The 19,968-nt window shown below is 43.7% G+C and overlaps 2 protein-coding genes across 2 annotated transcripts; one reads left to right on the top strand and one right to left on the bottom strand.

Moving 5' to 3' along the window:
- The first annotated feature begins 8,066 nt into the window (after window positions 1–8,066).
- RPS27A (ribosomal protein S27a) lies at window positions 8,067–9,738 on the top strand. The gene is made up of 5 exons (XM_009093725.4): window positions 8,067–8,232; window positions 8,505–8,559; window positions 8,752–8,837; window positions 9,121–9,252; window positions 9,556–9,738. The coding sequence occupies exons 1-5, from the start codon at window positions 8,185–8,187 to the stop codon at window positions 9,703–9,705; spliced, it is 471 nt and encodes a 156-aa protein (XP_009091973.1). The 5' UTR covers window positions 8,067–8,184; the 3' UTR covers window positions 9,706–9,738.
- Window positions 9,739–10,109: 371 nt separating this feature from the next.
- MTIF2 (mitochondrial translational initiation factor 2) lies at window positions 10,110–19,881 on the bottom strand. The gene is made up of 14 exons (XM_009093724.4): window positions 19,693–19,881; window positions 18,227–18,458; window positions 17,637–17,742; window positions 16,584–16,755; window positions 16,263–16,423; window positions 15,674–15,850; window positions 15,142–15,281; window positions 14,638–14,762; window positions 13,701–13,905; window positions 12,865–13,117; window positions 12,089–12,229; window positions 11,171–11,335; window positions 10,905–11,045; window positions 10,110–10,540 (listed from the first exon to the last, which is right to left on the bottom strand). The coding sequence occupies exons 2-14, from the start codon at window positions 18,449–18,451 to the stop codon at window positions 10,371–10,373; spliced, it is 2,181 nt and encodes a 726-aa protein (XP_009091972.2). The 5' UTR covers window positions 18,452–18,458; window positions 19,693–19,881; the 3' UTR covers window positions 10,110–10,370.
- Window positions 19,882–19,968: the final 87 nt, after the last annotated feature.

Raw genomic sequence — 19,968 nt, 5'->3', positions numbered from 1 at the left:
AGGATTTCTCAGCGCATCTGGAAGTTTCCAAACCACCTGTCAAAAGTGTTACTGTCCCTAGGCTTGGGAGTAATTGTGCTTGGGAGAGCCTGGATCATTGGCCAGAGGTGCCTTTTTCATGGCTCTGACCAAGGGCTTCAGCAAATCAGGTGCTTGTTTCCAGCCTTGAGAGCAGAAAAAGTCATGGAGCTCAGGGAAGGAAAGGGACTAAGGCCAAGCACCCTTCCTGTGACTCATGGATTTCCATGGGATTACAGAGGGATGGAAATAGACCACATTTACCCTATTAGGTCACCATGCTAATATCATTAATCTGTCAGGGAAAGACTGCTCCTCCCATGCTGAGATTTCAAGTAGAAGGATAATTTGCCCATGGGGGTATAAGGAAGGTAGAAGAAAAAAAGTGAAATAATGGTTAGAGCTTGAAGAAACAACATAAAAAAATTAATATCCTGATTTCCCTTAAAAAGTCCACAAGAATATCACGTATATTATCAGTATAAACCCTCATCAATACATTTATCATTTACCTGTTTGTCAACACAGATTCGTTTATACAGATAATCTTCTACCCATGATTTTCATTTGGTAAAAGCTGTAACACAAAATTTTCTTTGGCTTTGGATGACTTCAGAAAACCTAACTCTCACATCACATGAGAGATTTGTGCTTAAAGCATTCAACAAGCTTAGTTATGCCCATCTCTACTCCATAAAACTTGTCAGAGTAATATTAAAAAAAAAAACTCACAAAGACTAGACTTGAATAAAAATAATATTATCACTTCCTCAAGCTCTAATGAAATTTCTTAGTGAGGGAGTGGAGCAAAATCATCTTCTCTGTGGTAAGGGCACTGAGGTGGAAGTGGATCTCGGATGGGCTTTGTACTTTTTCAGTGAATAATGAATTAAAGATAGAAGATGAATAATGAATTAATTTTAAATCAGAAGAATGCCATGAGGCAGGAAGAACAGCTTATGACTTCCTCCTTCAGGTAAGTGTCCTGAGCATTAGGCTATGGAAGTAACCTCCCATTTCCTCTCATTCCCATGGCTTTAATGTCCCATTCAGTAAGATCTTGTTAGTTAACAGCCTAATTTCTGCATAAATTGAGTTACACTGCACTGCTTTCTTGCATGGTCAGCTGTGGCTGACCTTTGGGAGTGACTGCAGCACACCAGTCAAGCACAGACAGGAAGAAATTCAACTTCTCACAGGTTGGCAGTAATAAATTGCATAGGAGCATGATGCTGTGCACCTGTATATTTGGTTCATTCTCCAAGTATTTTAGAAACTCACAACTACTTTATCATATTTTGACCAGACAGTTTTATCCAAGTCAGTCAGGCCCTGAGAAAATGATAAAGTCTAAGTTTGAATAATAAAGAAGAAAAAATAAATATGAGTACTGCCAGTATCCAAAATATTTCAGAATCTCTCTTACCACTGAGGTGACAAGACAGCACTCATGCTCCTCCTAGGAGGAGGTTGTGAAACCACCTACCTTTCCTTCAAAATAATATCTGAGACTGGAGGCAAAGTTTTGCAAGGCATGGATCCTTAAACTTGTTTGGGCATTTACAGATGTCTCTAGCTTTTATGAAACTCCATTTCTTCTCTGTATGTAACTTTGGGTGTTTGACTATTGCTAAAACACTGCTTGGCTTTTATGGACAGTAAAAGTATATGGGTAAAAGCATATTGCCATCTTGCTGGAGAATTTTTTAGAGAGTTTTTTTTTTTCAAGATGAAGTGAGTGAAAATTCTTGAGTTTACTGAATAAATCATGAATCTAAGTTGGTTTAAATCTCAATGGATGATTAGCAACTGAGTCTTGGACTGGAAGACACCAAGCTCTTCTGAAGGAAAGCGAGGCACACAAGGCCACATCAGCACAATCCTTTCCAGTTTGCTTTAAATAGTATTCATTTGACACTGCACCTGAACTTTCTTATGGAGCTTGATTCCTAAAATTTCCAGAGGATGCTGAATAAAACACAACCAACAATTAAATAGGTCAACAGCAGAAGCACCTAACTCAGGCCTGCCATTTGGTCATGCATCCCTGCTAGAAATCCCTGCTGCACTGTGAAAATGGCTACAGAGGAGGAAAAACAAGAAGAATAAAACTTTGTGGTTTGGTCCACCACTGCCTTGTTTGATTAAACAAGCACTTTCACTTCTCAGCTGCTGCAAACACTAAACAAGAACCATGAAATCACTCTGGGGAGTGTGGCAGTTACACTGCACTGCTTTCTCACATGGTCACAGCTTCTGTGCAGTAACAAAGCCAGTGAGTGACCTTTCCATTCACTGCTTCCACTCTTTTGGTCAAAATCTGATTTATATTGAGTTACATTCTGAAGGGTTACATACTTGAGGGCATATCACTCTACATGTTGAAAAGTGAACTTCCACACCTTTCTCTATTCCTCATCCACACAACACTTCCAATATCTCTACACTAGTAATTCTTCATTTAACTACAGTTCTCTTGTGAATCCTAACTCTGCAGATTTATCCATATAATAAATATGCTTTTAAAGAGTGCCAAAACGTATTAAAACTGAAACAAACTAGCAGTAGCTACATGTAGCTTAATTACTGAGATAAATGTTATTTGGGAACATGTATTACAGTTACAAAAGCAAATGACATTCAGTATTCTTCCTGTTGATTCTGGCTGTGGGCTGAGCTAAGAGAGGCTCTGCCAGCAGGCACCCAGGCAATCTGCAGCTGGGCATCTTTCCTTCCTTAAGGCTGAATTATCCATTTCTTAAGGATCAGCCTGGGCCAAGCTGTACTACTGGCTCTTCCAGCCCAGGCCATTCCCACAGCAGACCAAGGAGCAGGTGGGTGCACATGACCAAAGCCTACATTTGTTCTAGGCAGGCATTTGTTGTTTTGACAGGATTTGTTAATTATGTTGATAATCTCATTTGTGCTTTGACTGCAGCAACGGCCTAGCAGGGAACAAACCAAAAAGACCAAGCACTGGGACATGCCTACCCTGCACCCCCTTTGGGCAGCTCCCTAGTGAGGGAGCACTCAGAAGCAGCTCACTCACACTCTAAACCCAAGTGCAGACTACAGCAAGCACAGACCTGATGTGCTGCAGCTGGTGACACAGATGCACAAAGCATTTCCTTTCCATTTCCATCCCATTGCAGAGCTTTCTTCTGCACAGAGAACATACCTCCAGTTAAAATACAGACAGGCACACATTCTCACACAGACATCTTGCATAGACAAATCGCTGATACTTGGTAGAAGCGTTCTCAGCATTGTCTGTGATGCTCAGTGCTTCCTACAGCTCACCTAGAGCCAGGAGGATTCTTCACTTGCCTGCTGTAAGTGCTCCCTCTGTTGTTGTGCAGAGGAGCGACCAGCAAACATGTTCCATCAGCCTGGCATCTTTCTCATCTTCAAGTATTCCATCCTGAGATAACTTTTCATGCTTATTTTCTCCCCAAGCAACTTCTGTTGCTGGTATCATTTAGAATAATAATGCATCTAAGGAAAAGTAAACCCCACATTCAAATATTCTGAATTTGCCCTAAAAATCTTTTTACTATTCATATTAAGCATACTGCAGAACTCACTCACTGATTTCAATGTGGATTAGAAATCCAAAGACTGAGTTAAAAAAAAAAGTGAAGGTGATGAAATAAATGACACAGAAGAGAAATAGCATGTATTTTAGTTTAAAAGGTTTAAAGACCAAAATCCCTGCTTGCACCCAAAACCATTTGTGAAACTCATAACAGCAACAGAATGACAGAGGAGCTGCAGGCACAGAGTCAAAGACAGTTCATTGGAGCAAGACACAAAAAGCACATTGGTTGCAAATAACTATGTATGGATGTAGAAAACCTAATTTTCAGAAATTTTCTCTTTAAATCGAAGCACTTCTCTAGCTCAGTCCAGACAGATATGTGTTAGCCTGCCTGCAAAGTGGTTTCCTGGCACTTGCTGCCCATGTGATTTGCTGCAGCTGTCTGCCCTTGGCTTGGGCTCCTGCTGCCTGGAGAGCTTCTGCCCCTGGAGCTGGCAGTGCAAGGAAAAGTCCCTCTGAAAACTTCCAGGCCTTGGAACCAAGCAGGACTCTGTTTATTTTTGTGTCCTGAGCACCAAGTGCTGCAGTTGCAGCTCGTCCAAGAGTCAGCTCATAGAGGCTCCACTGAAAGCCAAGTGCCTGCAGAGTTCTCTCCATGGAAAGCTGCCCAAGGGAGCACTGAAGCCAAAGTAATTTGTAGGCTGGAATCAGAGTTAAGTTAAAATTTCACTTTTCAAACTTTGTTATTAAATTTTTCTTGTGTTTTCTTTTCTTTTCTCATTTGTTTCAACAGCCCAAACCCATCTTTTGGGTAAAAAAATCTTTTTGAGGTTAAAACCAGCCCTCATAAATGAAAATTGTAATTTTCTAATCCACAGTTGACTGAGACAGTGAATTAATGCAGTGTTAGGACAGTTTTCCAACAGAAAGAAGCAATCATCTGAAAAATCAGCTAGCAATATTATTCTGTATTTCTGTATAGTGACCTCTCCTTTTCCCTGCCATAAAGCCACACAATAATCTGAACTGATTTCCCTGAACACTGTGGGAAGGCTGGAGGTGATACTAATATCCAACCTTTTACTTGAAAACATGGATACAAAGAACATTTTTTCCTGTAAATAGAAATGTACTAGAATGACAACATCAAGAAACACTAGAAGAAAAGATAACCTGAAAATCCTCCCATAAAATGGTCTATGGTCTCTCACAAAAATGGAAATATGGCCAGGAAATAAATAGGAATTAAAAATGGTGTCATAACTAAGCAACAACAGCCTAAGGAAGAGAACATATAGAAGAAAGAAAAGGACACATTTCACCATTGACAGGTAAATCTCAGGGGGCTGGAAGTCCTTAGAATATATTGCTTCTCAAGTGAAATTACAGAAAATATAGCATCTGTGATTTGGGAAGAGCTAATCTAATTAATCAATGGCTAGAAACAGGACAGAGCTATTTTTGAGTAGCAGCTACTCAGCAGGCTATGGGAGATGAGTTAATGAACTAATTTGTGGGTTTGATACCCAGGGATTACATCAGCAATGAGATCTCAGCACCCAGAAATAAACTTTTGCATTCTTGGGGTTTTCAACAGCATCTGATGCCCAACTCCTTCCAGAATTCTGGATTCTTCTGGAAAAGCCTCAAGCTGCACTTTTTCATCTGTACACACAGAAACAGATTGAAAATTTGCTTGTCAGTTTTCACAACACAGAACAGCTGAGCTCTGCAATTTCAGTTCCTTTAGAGAAAGGGCCAAGGAAGAACCTGTGAAAATGGATAAAAAAGACTCCATGTGCATGGCTGTCACAGCAGCACTTTCATAAAAACCAAAAGGGTCCCCAAAAGGATGTGTCCTGGAAGGGCTGCACTCAGTGTGATGTGGGAACTGGGATATTTCAAATTGCTACAGCACACAAACTTCTTCTTTCCTTCCCAAATATCCAAGTGACTCTTCAGCTGTTTTACCAGGGACATCACAAAATACAAACCATGGCAGGGCAGGATAACCCCAGTACCATCTCACTAATTCAGAGTCAAAACAGCTAAAGCTTTGAAAAATAGTAATAAAAAAAAAAAAACAAACCAAAAACAAAACCAAGCAAACGAAACAATCACAAACTTTATAAACTAATAGATTTATATGAAAAGATATCATTTATATGAAATATATAAAACTGAGTATATTTTTTTAAGAACTGAAAAAATCCCCTCAGGCAGATAATTTTTTATGAAACACCTTTTGCAGCATTAGTTAAAATCAGGTTTTCATGTTAGCAAGGTCTTACACGATCATTAGTAGCTGCCACATGAAAATAAAAGAATAATGGAAACATTTAAAATACAGATGAAAGAAGCCAGAGACAAATAAAAATCAATGTCTTAATTAACATGTTTCACAGATATTTTAAATATTAATAATAAAAATTTAAATTAAAATAAATTATATTTAAAATTTTTACAAATAAATTAATTTTAATAATCTTTTCCAATAGTATAGCAGAGCTGAGGACTCAAAAAATGCATTCCTTTACCCACTCTTGATTCTGGCAATAAGCATCTCACAGTCCATTTGGCTGAAGTGAGGATATCCTTGCATACAGTAACATACTGCGTTATCCACTGATGTATTTTTGGATATGACATTTATAGAGAGAGAATTAACAAGAAAAGAACTTTCTGGAACACTCTAAAAAGTATGGCATAAGGAAAATAAAACGAATAGATAAAGTAATAGAGCAGCTTCATGGTGCAGCTCTAAGATGACAAAAAACAGCCCCAACAGCAAAGCAATGTCATTCAAGATGATGAAAATGCAGAAAAACTTTTCATTAGAGGCAGTCTCTAAATTCACTTGAGATTAAATAATTACCAATATTATTTAAAACTTATTTGGACAGCTGGAACACCATTTGTTTTCTCTAGATGGGCACTAAATGTCCTTTGCACTTACAGCTGTGGAGAACCAAGGGAGCAGGGGCTGTGCATTTTAGTAGCTTAAAATACCAATCCAACTCAAGACTTAAAAGCAGAGCCAGCATCCCTTTTTCCTGTCCATCTCCAAAACCTGGAATCTTGATTTATTCTAGGCCTTTTCCATCTCAGTGTCTGAAGAAGGCAGACATAGGCAGGCAGGCAGGAATCCCTCAGGAATTTCAGCAATAACCTTTGCACAGAAGGGCTGGTAATGCTAGCACAGGGCATGTGAGATAAATGTCATGGGTCTTTTCAGTTTTGTTGATTTTCTCCTGGTTTAGGACAGCTTTATCATTTCAAAATTCCCACAAAAGTGGTTTTCAAGCATGAACCCTACTGTTATTCCTGGGATTATGAATTCATTGTAGTGACCCTGACTCTACTGCAGTGTTTATAGGAGCACAAAACCCAGCTGAAAATGTATCAATCCTTGATTTCTGTCACAACCAGTCTGCTTACACCAACAGGAGACAAAAAACCAGCAAACCACTTTTTACATACTGTCAAGTGCTCATTTACTGGAAAACTATTTGTTATCTTTTGAAATGCATTATTGTACACAATGTAACACTCCTCAGATAACCCTTACCCAACACAGCCCACTTGCTCATTTTGTCACCAAACCACAGAAGGGTTGAAATTGTTCAAATGGCCTCAGCTAATTTATTCAAGCAGATCCTGATTCTGCTTTAGCTGTTCCCATTTTCAACTCACAATCATAAAACCACCTAACAAGTAATTCCCAAATCGTGACTCCAGGCTCCTTTATTCCCAATTTACCTACAGCTTTTCTAGTTTTAAAAATCTTTGCCCAGATATAAACCTGGAATTGACCTCGAGGAATCTTCAGGTGGCAAAGTAGCTGAAGTGTGTTTAAACTGCCTCCTCAAGAACCAGGACATTGAATTCTGTGATTTTAGGCTGCAGAAAATCACAGAACCCCAGAATGGTTTGGATGGAAAAGAACCTTAAAGCTCATCCAGTTCCATCCCCGCTAGGGGCAGGGACACCTCCCACTAGACCAGGTTGTTCCAAGTCGTGTCCAACCTGGCCTTGACGGAGAGGCAGGTAAATCAAAAACCTGCTAGCCCTAAAATAACAATTCCACCGACAGCCACTACAAGGCACAGAGAAACCGAGTCATTTGACTGGAGAGCCCCGCCCTCACGGCGACTCCTCCTCCCCTCCCTCATGGCGACCCCGCCTCACCCGCCACGGCAGCTCCTCCTCCTCCCCCCTCATGGCGAGCTCGCCTCCTCCCCTCACGGCGGCCCCGCCTCACCCGTCACGGCGGCTCCTCCTTCTCCTCTCACGGCGGCTCCTCCTGACTCGTCACGGCGGCCCCGCCTGACTCGTCATGGCGGCTCCTCCTCCTCCCCTCACGGCGGCCACCGCGATGCACTGTGGGAGCCGCAGTTCCCGCCCACTCCTCCCGCGCCGGGACTACATCTCCCAGCAGGCACGGCCGCGGCCGCCGCTGGCAGGGCATGCCGGGAGCCGTAGTCCCAGCGCGCCCCACACCCCCCCTGCGGCACGCACGGAAACCCCGTGCGTGCGGGCGCGGCGTTCTCTCGGGCCGCCGCCGCCATTCCGCGAGCAGCGCGGGCAGCCCGCGCTCCGGCCCCGCCGTCCCCCCTGCTCGCCTCACCATGCAGATCTTCGTGAAGACCCTCACGGGGAAAACCATCACCCTCGAGGTGAGCCTCCACCGCCGCGCCGCGCCGCCCGTGCCTGCCGGTGCTCCGGAAGGCGGGGATGTGCCGGCAGGCAGCGGGATGCGCCGGGAGAGCCCGGGATGTGTCGGGAATCGCGGCCGTGCGCTGCCTCGGGCTGTTCCGACCGCGAGGTGAGGCCCGGAATGGCCGTGGCAGCACCGGGCCTGTGCCGGGAGTACCTCGTGGTATTCGGCCTTGCTGGGCTAATTAAAATGTGCAGCGCGGTTTGATTCTGTTGTTCTGTTTCGTACTAGGTTGAACCTTCTGATACTATAGAAAATGTAAAAGCGAAGATCCAGGATAAGGAGGGTAAGTTCTAAAGGCACTTATTGACTATAATATATTGGTATCAGTCAGTATATGTTACATACATTATTCTGTTCTCTGCTTTTGTGCAGTGATGTGTATATTACAGATATAATTCCCTACAGCAATCTTGATTTTATTACAGCATGCTGTAGCTCACGTCCCTCTTTTATTCCTGATTTCTGTCACCATTAGGCATCCCTCCGGATCAGCAGCGGCTGATCTTCGCTGGGAAGCAGCTGGAGGATGGACGCACACTGTCCGACTACAACATTCAGAAGGTGAGTTGGAAAGGCAGCCTGGAGCTGGCACGGGCAGAGCTGACTGATCTTTGCTGTTGGGATTGAGAAATATTTCTAATAAATTCAACCAAATAAAGGGATTGGAGTAGTGTTGATGCTGGGAGCTTGGGATGCCACCTTACCAGCAAATAAGCTTTCAGAGCTTTCCTATGTGCTTGGCACTCGAGATGTACTTTCTCTAGGTAGAAGGAAGAGGCCTATTTAAATGCTGCAGTTTCCTTGAGAAAGCATTTTGAGTCTGTTTCATGTGCTTTACAAACAGGAATCAACCCTTCACCTGGTGCTAAGACTTCGTGGTGGTGCTAAGAAAAGGAAGAAGAAGTCTTACACGACTCCCAAGAAGAACAAGCATAAGAGAAAGAAGGTTAAGCTTGCAGTGCTCAAGTACTACAAGGTAAGTAGAAAGAATTTGGGGAGGAACCTGATGGAATCTCAGCAGGGAGGGTGTGGAGCCTGTGACTGGTCTGCACAGATTCTGGTGTATTTAATATTTAAACTCCTTCTACTTGTAAATATCCCATGTGCTAAACAAAAGACAAATGACCTGTTGCAGTTGGGCACTTCTGACATGTCCCTCAAGAAGTTTGGTGTAGTTGCTGTTACAGAAACTGTTATGCCAATGGAAAATACTCAAAATGATTATTGTTGCTAAAAGGAGGAGTGTGTGTGTGAGCCAGTGTCTGTTTGTCCTTCCCAGGTGGATGAGAATGGCAAGATCAGCCGCCTGCGCCGGGAGTGCCCCTCGGAGGAGTGTGGGGCTGGAGTCTTCATGGCCAGCCACTTTGACAGGCACTACTGTGGCAAGTGCTGTCTGACATACTGCTTCAATAAGCCAGAAGACAAGTAAATGTACCAGACAATAAAAATCTGAACTTCTGTACGGCTGAGGGATTTCTTTCTGTGGCGCTGCGTTTCCTCTCTGCTGATCAGTGAGAAAAATCTGGGGTGCTGCCAGCCAGCTAGGGTGAAATACTGAGTGTAAAGCTGAAGCAGCACTTAGATTTAGAGAATATTGGGTACCAGTTGTAAAAAGAAGAAAGCCAACACTCAAGCTAACCTTAAAAGTGTTCTCTTTAACGTGAGACAGTTCTGATGTGGAAAAATAGCAACTTCAGAGGTCCTCAGTGGGTCAGTGCTAGAGTGGGGTGACCAGGAATCCTGGTGACAAAATGCAGTCAACACACTGAAATACTGCACAGCAGCACTGGGTGGGGAGGGAGGAGATGGCTCAGCTAATTTGGAACCAAGAGATAGTCATCAAAAATATTTTACTGTGCTGGTTTTATACACTTGAAGTGCTTGCAGTTATTCAAGTGGTTTATCCCATGTTCCAGTGAGGGCAGGTTGCTTGACATGATAGAAGAGCAGAACATTTCAGATATAAAATGTATCTGAAGTGCTTGATGTGAAGAACAGCTGCTGTGCATCTCTGAAAGTTCATTTAATGTTAAGAGTTAAAGGCCAGCCACGATCATAATCTATGTCATTTAGTGTCCACATGTTAAAATGTCTTTAAAATCCTGGGTCCCAGGAAGTTGTCTGTTGAACTTCTTTTTCTTCATAACAGATAATTTCATCTCCAATACTGAACTCCAGATTTTTGTCCAAACTCAATCCACAATCCATTCCTGTTTTTATTATCTGGACATCATCTTTATGGTGCTTCAGTGATGACAGACATCCTACAAAGAGAAAATGCATGAAAGAGAGGCCACCAGCAGCAGAGCAGTGGTTTGGTCTGCCCTTCTTGCAGGATTAATGTTTCACTTTGTGGCTCCACAGGGGAAGCAGGAAAATGTAGGGATGTTAAGGGCAGTCAGACAGCAGGTCCTTGTGGCAGGTAGAGCCTGTGATGCTCCTACTCGCCTGCCAGCATGGGTGGTTGGGAAAAGGTCTGCGAACAACCCACTGGCATGTGGTGGCATTCCTCTCCATCCTGGACAGAATTCAGGATTTCACCAGGATCCTTTGCACTGACATCCCAGGGAACTGGCAAGATCTAAAAATACTAAGCACAAATCCACGTTTTGTGGCAATTCCACTCACCTTTCCAAATAACATCCCTGTTACGGATTAGCTTAAACTTCATTTTTCTGTCCAGCAGCCCCTTGTGCACTCTGCATCCAGCCACTGGAATTTTGTTTTTTCCTACTGTGACAGAGAAGGTGTCAAGAACTGAAGCTTCCCCTAAAATAAAAACTAAAGTTGAAGTCCACAGGAATAACAAGGCACGAGGTAGAAGCAGGGTGTATTTTTCTAGGAGTGTAGAATTTGCCATGTTTTGAGGCAAAAATGTATCAATGAAAACTCACCCACTGTAGTCTCCACCACAGTTGGGGGCAGCCTGCTGTTCAGCTCATCCTTCAAGTCTTCTATAAGTTTGTAGATAATGTTGTGAAGTTTAATTTTTATTCCCTTTTTATCAGCCAGCTTTTTGATACTTTCATTGGCTTTCACACTGAATCCAAATATTACACCTGAAAAATGAAAGAACTGTCAAGTGATGACTGCACGGGATGAGCCTTTGAACAGTGAAAGTGAAATTCTGCAGCACAGGGTACATTTTATTCCTGCTTCTCTTTTAAGGGGAGACCATTTGCCTCCCCTGCTATGGCTCATGGACTGCTACAAACCTATCAAAATGAATAGCCCCAAAAAGCCCACAGAAGGTCCCTGATGACAGAACTAGAGGTATCAAAGCAGAAAATAACACACAGAGCTCATGTAAAGGACACAGATCTATCTTTCTGGGCTGGAAAACCAACTAGGTTGTGCAAATAAAGCCAGAAGTGAATTCTAGCTGATTCTTGCCCACCTGTGGCACGTGCAGTGACCTCACTCTCTGCAGCAATGAGAATTATGGGGTATGAACAGCAACAACTGACTCAGTCCTAGATCCAGGTGCCTCCCTGAGCAAAGAGAAAATTATTTTCTAACCTGCTTTTCTAGCTTTGCCCTGTGTGAGCATCATAAAACAGCCTGAGTGAAGAGCCAGAGTTTAACCTTAACAACTGAACTTCTGGCAAGAGCTTTTCCAGAGTCTTTCCATTTCTGTGAGACTTTGAGCCTCCCCTTCTGTACTGGTCTGATGTTCAAGGAAGCATTTTCAACATTCACAAAAATTTATCTTATTGATGCTGCTAATTATTGAGAAAATAAAACCTGGCTGAGGCCTATGCATTTCAGTAAGTCAGAATTTGAAAACTGTAAAATGAATTTGAGACACCCACCATTAAACGCTTCAGCAAGGCTGATATCATTTTCACTGATATCTCCCATTCCAAAGTAGACAATGTCTAGTTTGCATTCATCCTCACAATCATAGCTGTCCAGAATGTTCAGAATAGCTTCAACAGATCCATCCACATCACCTGCATGGATAAATGAAAGTACTGCTGGCTTTGTGTTAGTCAGAGACACAGAATCACAACTAATGTCAACACCACGCTGTGCAACAGAAAGTCTTCTGACATCTGTCACTATATTTTGAGTAATATGTCAAAACACATCCAAAAAGTCTGTGAATTCCAAAACTAAACTGGATAAATACGGAAGGTCCAGAGGCTCTACATCTGCTGTCACTGTCAGGTCAAGTTTGCAGGTTTTCAACTACAGTCACTGCTTGAGTCTCACAAAATGAGGTAAAACCAAGTTCCTCCTATCCCACTTGAACACAATTGTTATTTTGTTATTCTCCTCTATTTTGCTGATGCCAAACACTAATAGCTTGGGACTTTTTTGACATATATAGGGTTATGTATGGGTTTTCTCAGGAGCCCCTGGGTAAGTGCATTGAGCATGTTAAGTTTTCCTGTTGGCCCTGCTGGCAGCACATCCTCCTGACCAGTGGATGTTTTCTGATGCCCCTGCTCTTATGGGAGTTCAGTAAGTTTTAAACTGATCAAACTTTTGGTAACAGAAGCTGTGTTTAGTTTAGAGCTCTGTTTCAGACAGAGCATTCGAGAAGCACAGAACCAAAGGAGCAGCACACAGACAGGGACAGCACCTTTAACTATTAATGAGAGTGTGTTTTCATCCATCTCTGTTCTCTCCTTAGGCCTTGAGAACATCAGGTGCTTACTGGCCTTGTACAGCACTGCCTTCCTCTGTCTCCAGGTCAGGTGGGCCAGCTTCTGCTGCTGCTTCTCATATTCCAACCTGTGTTCCTTTTGCTTTGCTTCAATAACTTCCAGATCCTTCTTCATCTTCTCCTGTTGTTCAACATAGGCTCTCCAAGCCACAACTTCCTGTGCCCTTTGCTGGGCAGGAAGACAGAAACATTACCTTTAAAGCACTGCTTCAAAATGCTGCAATTTCATCCTTTCACATCCTCTCTACAGGCTCACTCATTTTCCTTCACTTTTAACTACAGTTTTGCTGCACAGATGGCAGAGAATGAGACAAGAGCTTTTCTTCCCTGAGCTACCACATGACTCAAGGCCTATTTTTAAAGTATCTCTTCATTGCAGAAGAGAATTATTGTTCATTCTTTCATGTGGTGTTTTTCCAGCACTCACAACACCTATTTCAAGCTGTATTTTATGCATTTTCTTTTTGTCGGGCAAGAATTATGCCTTTCTCAAATTAAAACACTGATCTCCTCAAGTACTGGATTGTTCCAGTGGAGATGAGGACAGTCTAGCAGGGGAAAGGTGGAAAAGAAAGAGGCAGAATGCAAACCCTCATTCCTCTTCCAGATCATCTAGCCCAGGTCCCTTAATCCCCACGCTCGACCTTTCATGGGATTATCCAGGTGATTAAAAGCTCTCACTTATTTTGTTACTCAGCTCCTTCCCATCCTTGCAGCAGTGTGAGCTTTTCACTGAAGAGTTCTTTGTGTACCTCAGACTCTACTTCAAGGATTTCATCTCCTGCTGAAGGGCATTCCTTCCAGCCCATGATTTCCACGGGGATGCCTGGTGAGGCTGCATCCACAGCTTTGCCATTCTCATCGAACAGGAACCGCACTTTTGCCCAGGTCTTCCCTGCAACCAGAACACAGCCTTTCCTCAGAGTTCCTCTCTGGATGATGGCTGTGGTGAGTGGACTGGTGAAGAGCAGAGGAGAAAAATAACAGACAAAATTCAAGTGATGTTTCTCCCTGTCTTCACAGCCAGTGTAGGCACAACACAACCAGAATGGATTTGTGATCCATCACAGGCAGAAAATTCCTGTGATGATTTACTAGAGCACTCATCAAATGTTTCAGTGAGTTAAAAAGCCCTAAAATCTGCACTGTACTCTTCATTTCTGCAGATCAAGCCAAAATCTGACATTTGTGAACCCAGCAACAGGATGATTTTACACATTAAGTGAACCTCCACCAAAAAAACCTCCAACCCCAAACAACACATCCCAACAACCTTGTAGAGTTCAGTTCATTTTTAAAGAGGGCAGAACACACCTTGCTCACACACTCTGCCAATGGACTAAAATACTTAAGGGTAGAATGTCATGTTACATAAAACTTGTCAAGAGCTTTGTATGTATTGACTGTTAACTTCATTATTCTTACTTTTTAAAAGACATTTTAAAAACCACTTAGGTTTTACCATTTGAAACGATTTCCTGTTACAGGATTTTCATTTCAGGGATGTGATGAATTTTGCCCCATCAGTTTCTAACCTCTAGTGTTGCAGAGTAGTATTTCAAGGCTCTGACTAGGAACACTGCAAAGGAAGTGTTCTGCCTCTACTTACTGAGGCACAGGTCCCTGCCCAGTGTGTCTGTGCTGTCACCAAGTGCTTCCCTGAAGCTGCAGAGGTGGCACTTGACTCACCCTTTCCCTTTGTCTTTCCGAGACTCAATGATTGTCCCCTCCACCAGCCCCGTGGCATCTGCCTTCAGTTCCAACATCTCTGCCAGAGCTACAGTTGCCTCTGCCAAAACCATCAGGTTTTCCCCCTGCATAAAACCACACAAAAACACGCAGAATAAAGGAAGCTCCCAAGCAAAGTGGGATCAGAAGTTTAACCCCCAGTGCCAAATTCTCCCACTGAAATGTGATGACATTCAACACCCAGGAAAGACTTCCAGACATCAGACACAAACCTGATGGACTGAATTACCAGCAGAAAAATGAGATATGATTGCTTGCTGGAAGTTTGAGCCTCAAAATACATTTCAGTGTGTTTCAAGTAATTCTGGCAAGAGCCAGTAGCACTGAGCTCATGGCAAGATATCAAATACCAGGAAGAGAACCATTTTATTTTCCAGCTGTCAAATAAAAATGCATTTCTCTGCACATATTAGACATCCATGAACAGCATCATTTTTCTCTTACCTTGAGGGCAGAAATATTTACAGCCTGAACATCACCTCCAAACTCTTCACACACCACATCGTGAGCCAGCAATTCCTTCTTTACTCTTTCAGGATCAGCTTCAGGTTTGTCACATTTATTAATGGCCAGGATAAGAGGAACTAAAAAGAGAACACATAAACTCAGCACCAACCTAACCAAAACCTGCTGCTACCATCACAGCTGCTAGAAAAGGTTAGAGCAAGTTATGGCCACTTAGAACAGATCATCTTACTCTTCCCTGAGCAGCCATCAAGATCTGAGCTACCAGGAGGAAGCTGCCGGAGTTACCCATGTAGAGAAGGTAAAAAAACCCCAAACAATGAACCCCTGTCTTGCTAAATATTAGTATTTTAGGATCTTTTTGTATTACTGCAATATTCAGGACATTTTCAAACATCACAGGGAATGATGAATGGGATTAGGACAGTCACTTCCAGGTTCTGTGGATTCCAGTCCAAGCAGGCTTTTTTGAGAGGTAAAAGCAAGGTTCCCAAAGCCCCCCCCTCTGTACCTCCTGCATTTTTGGCGTGCTGGATGGACTCTATGGTTTGCTGCATCACTCCATCCTCTGCTGCCACCACCAGAATGACAATGTCGGTGACATTGGTGCCCCTCGCCCGCATGGCTGAAAAGGCTGCGTGGCCAGGAGTGTCGAGGAAGGTGATCTTTTCCCCAGAAGGCACGTGCACTGTAAGCAAATGCAACAGCTTAACATCAGCATTTCAGCCAGCTTTATTTGATGTGCTGTAGATCAAGCATCACCCCTTTAAGGGCATTTTAATAATAATGACATGTTTTAGGCAGTCAGGAATTGTTGGCATGACTGTTAACGGTGCTGTTAAATCCTCAGGAACAAGGAAGTGTCCTGGGATCTTCCATAACCCAAAATAGTCGAATGTCAACTTGTGCAGGCAATTAATTTCAAAGCTCTATGTACATAGTCAGGACAGTTATCAGCAACAGACATTTTATGTTATAGTTTCCTTTCTCACCATTTATGTGGCAACTTTTTTCCCCCAGTGAACTGGCAGCAAGTCAGCCTGCTGTGTGAGATGGAGAGGAAATTGTGTAACACCTGAGCAGGTGGACTTGGATCATACCAATAAAAGCTCCAATGTGTTGTGTGATGCCTCCTGCTTCCATCGCCGCCACCTGGGTTTTCCGCAGGCTGTCCAGCAGGGTTGTCTTGCCATGATCCACGTGTCCCAGAATGGTGACAACTGGGGGCCGTGGGGTCAGTACTGCTGGGTCTGCAGGAGGTCTGCAATTGCAGCAAAAACAGGGCTTGTAAAGCCAAAAAAAATTCCCTGGGCCACACCCAACACAGCACTCGATGCCACACAGTCCAGGCTGCCTCCTCCCCAAACACCTGCAGAAAGGAATAGAATAAAAAGAGCCAAAAAGAGCAGCTCACAACTTGCCTCTTGACAGCATCTGTGTTTTTTCTTTCCTTTTCCTCTTTCAGTTTTGCTGATTTATACTTCATTCCTGATTTTTGCACAATCATCTTGATGTGGTCTTCACTCAAGATGGAATCTGGTTCTACTGAATCAAGGTTAATATTTGTGTACAGCAGCACTTCATAAATATGATCTGCAGCAAACATAAACACATTTACAATTACATCCATAAAAACATGTGGGACAAAAAAAACCAACCCACTTCATCAGAATTTTCTATTATTTTCTTTGTGCTACTAAGTATTATTCACCAAGCAGTTTTCCTTTAGTTAGATTTATCTAGAAGTTGCCATTAATCTACATACTTGCAGAGAAGAACTTTTTGCAGATTTACTGAAAATTACTACTCTGTTGGCTGCTAGAATCTTATTTTCCACTCAGATATTCATGGCTTAATTTTCCAATAATTCCAAAAGAGAAAACAACTGAAGCTCATCTAAGGCAAAGAGCAAAGGAGTGATTCAAGGAGGAAAGAAATTTGATAAATCTGATCACATGCTGCTTTCTTTGGTTCTAGAAACACAGAACATATCACAGTAGTCAAAAATTGTTACAGGGAGCAATTCCAGACAAGTCATGCCTCTCCCAGTGAATCAAAGGGCTGTTCTAATGAAACACAAATTGCTCCTGAACCCAAGATTCCTATTCCTACTCTGGATTTTGGGCTGAAGCTCTTTAGCCTCAAGTTCTTAACTCACAGGGGTCCCGCTCTGACAGAGCAGGGTGCAGCATTTTCCTTCTGGAATAACTGAGCCCCTGGGAAGCACAGTCACAAGGAGCAGCCTGCATGGATCTGAGGCCTTTCTGCTGGAGAGGACAGACAGACATGGCCTGGTCTGGCCTGGTCTTTTGGATGGCCCGACTTCTTTTCTCTTTAGTCTGCACTGTGTCTCTTAACATTTCCTTTGGGATGGATCTACAACCACTCAGGCCATGGAGGACACCTTTGCCTTTCCCACTGGTGGAAGGGCTGTGACAAATGTTGCTGTTTCTGACCCCAAAGCAGGCTCTCACCTATGTCTTTGCCCATAGCTTGTGCCAGTTCCTCCACAGTCATCTTCTGCCTTATCTCCACTTCACCTTTTGTCAGGGGAATCTTCTTTTTCTTCTTTTTTGTCTCCTACATGGAATTAGACAAATACACAGGAATATAAACTAAGAAATAACAAAAACAGTATTAAAAAGACAATGTTCTCAAGCCATATGAGGTAAACACATCTTCTTTACTATAACACCAATTAATTACAATTAACAAATGAGTTAACACATCATAATGAACATTTCAAATGTATAGCACACTACCCTTAATCTTTTTGCATTTTTAATTTTTCAGAACAAGGACAAAAGCCAATAAAACCATTTCCATTTTTGTTTGTAATAATTTCCTCCAGTGTCAGCAAAAATTCATGATGCTACTGGTCTAAGTCAGTATTTGAGAGAGAATGGCAAAAAATGATACATAAAGTACATTTTGTTTTATAGATTTATAACAACTTCTCTATACTCATTAATAAAGTGCTTTTTTTCCTTTTTCATTAAAATGTTCAAACTGAGCTCTTGAACTTCCCACACAAACCCAGGAATTACTGGATGTCCTTAATTACCTCCTTTGTGGCTAGATGTCTGCACTGTGCTAAGGCAGCACTGATTAATCTGTGTTTTGGCCAGAGCTGTGGATGCAGAGGGAGGGAGCCCATGGGATGTGCAGACAACTCCACAGGCGTCCATCGTGCTCCACAAACTTTCCTGGAGGACAGGGCACGCAGCTGCTGGCAGGCACCACGGAGCTGCACCAGATTTTCAAACCTCAACAGCAACCCTTGGTTCATTTCCCCACTGCAAGCACAAAGCACACACTGAGGTCAGCCTCGAGGCCCAAAGATCCTCCTTCTCAGGACAAAATGTACAGGAACACAAGGCACAAATGTTATGTTTCCAAACAGGCTTTTTAACACTGGCAAAATGAAACTGTTTAGGCACTGTTCCAGTTTTTCCATTTCCTTCTGCACTTCACCTCTTCCCGCTTCTCTATTGCAGACACATGGATCTACTAAGAGCTTACAGATCTTTCATCTTTCTCCATCTTCTTCATCTGGTCTCTTATAAAAACTATTAATTCCCCCACTGCAGGTTCTTTGACGTCTCCTACAAAAACCTCACATTTGCACTCCTCATGCTATACTGACAGAATTAACCAACCTCTCTAAGCCAGCAAAACACACCTGAAAAATGCCCTTTACCTGAGCATTTAAAGATAAAAGCACCACTGAAAGACCATAGCACGGCAGTGACACCAGTGCTGAGGTGTGGTCAGAGACCTCCAGTGAGGCTAAGTCCTGGATGAGCAAAAGCTTCTGTCAGATCATCCCACATCTTGTTTTAACCATCTTAACTTTGGTTTGAGTCGTTTTGGCAATTATGCTGTACAACACCCTGAGTTTCTCCTGTTGCCCAGAGCTGCCTATTCTGCACTGGCACAGGGTCCCCTGTGGCTGGCACACCCCTGGAAGTGTCCAAGGCCAGCTTGGACGGGGCTCCCTGGGATACTGGAAGGTGTTGCTGCCCATGGCAGGGGGTGCAGCAGGTCTTTAAGGTCCCTTCCAACCCAAACTGTTCTGTGATTCTGTCCTGCTCGGGGTTGGACTCTCTGTCCCTTCCATGTCCGCACTCGCAGGTGTCCTTGTGCCACCCTCCCAAAGGCAGGGAACGCTCTCGCTTCCTCCCGAACGGCTGCGGGCCCTTTAAAACCTCCCTCGCACCCTGACTCCTGCAGCAAGCGAGCACTTGACAAACTTAACTACCAAACCCCGGTGTTTTGGTGGGGTTTTTAACCCTAAAGAGAACCGTAGAGGGGCTGAATCGGTAAAGGCGAGGGAGCCGCGGAGCTGCCACAAGACGCTGCGCATACACACACACAAACAACACAAGGTCAAGGCGGCACTGGCCCAGCTCACAGCAGCGAATCCCACGCCAGACTCTGCCTGCGGAAAACCCTTCCCGGCTCCCGGGCCGGAGGAGCGCCATTCCCGCTCCTGCTGCTCTCCTGCCCATGGCTCTGGCTAGTTAATACCTGTCAGCTGCAGCCCGCTCTCCCCGGGGGATCAGCGCCTTTCTCCGAGCCCCCGGGTGCCGGCCTTGACAGCCCGAGGAATGAAGGAAGGGATGAGGGAGGAAAAGAGGGAAGGGAAGGAGGGGAAAGGGCTCCGCGACCCCTCCGTGCCTCACGCCCGGCGCGCCGCTCCCTGCGCATGCGCTGAGAGGGGACGCGAGGGAACCGCGCAGGCGCAGCTGCGCCCCAGGGGCTGCGCGGAGTGGGGCGGGGCCTCGCCTCACGGAAGGCGGGAAA

Source organism: Serinus canaria, chromosome 3 (genome assembly GCF_022539315.1).
Source record: "Serinus canaria isolate serCan28SL12 chromosome 3, serCan2020, whole genome shotgun sequence".
NCBI classification, from domain to species: domain Eukaryota; kingdom Metazoa; phylum Chordata; class Aves; order Passeriformes; family Fringillidae; genus Serinus; species Serinus canaria.
Note: the sequence above shows the minus strand (reverse complement) of the source record. Positions and strands in the feature narration are given on the sequence as shown.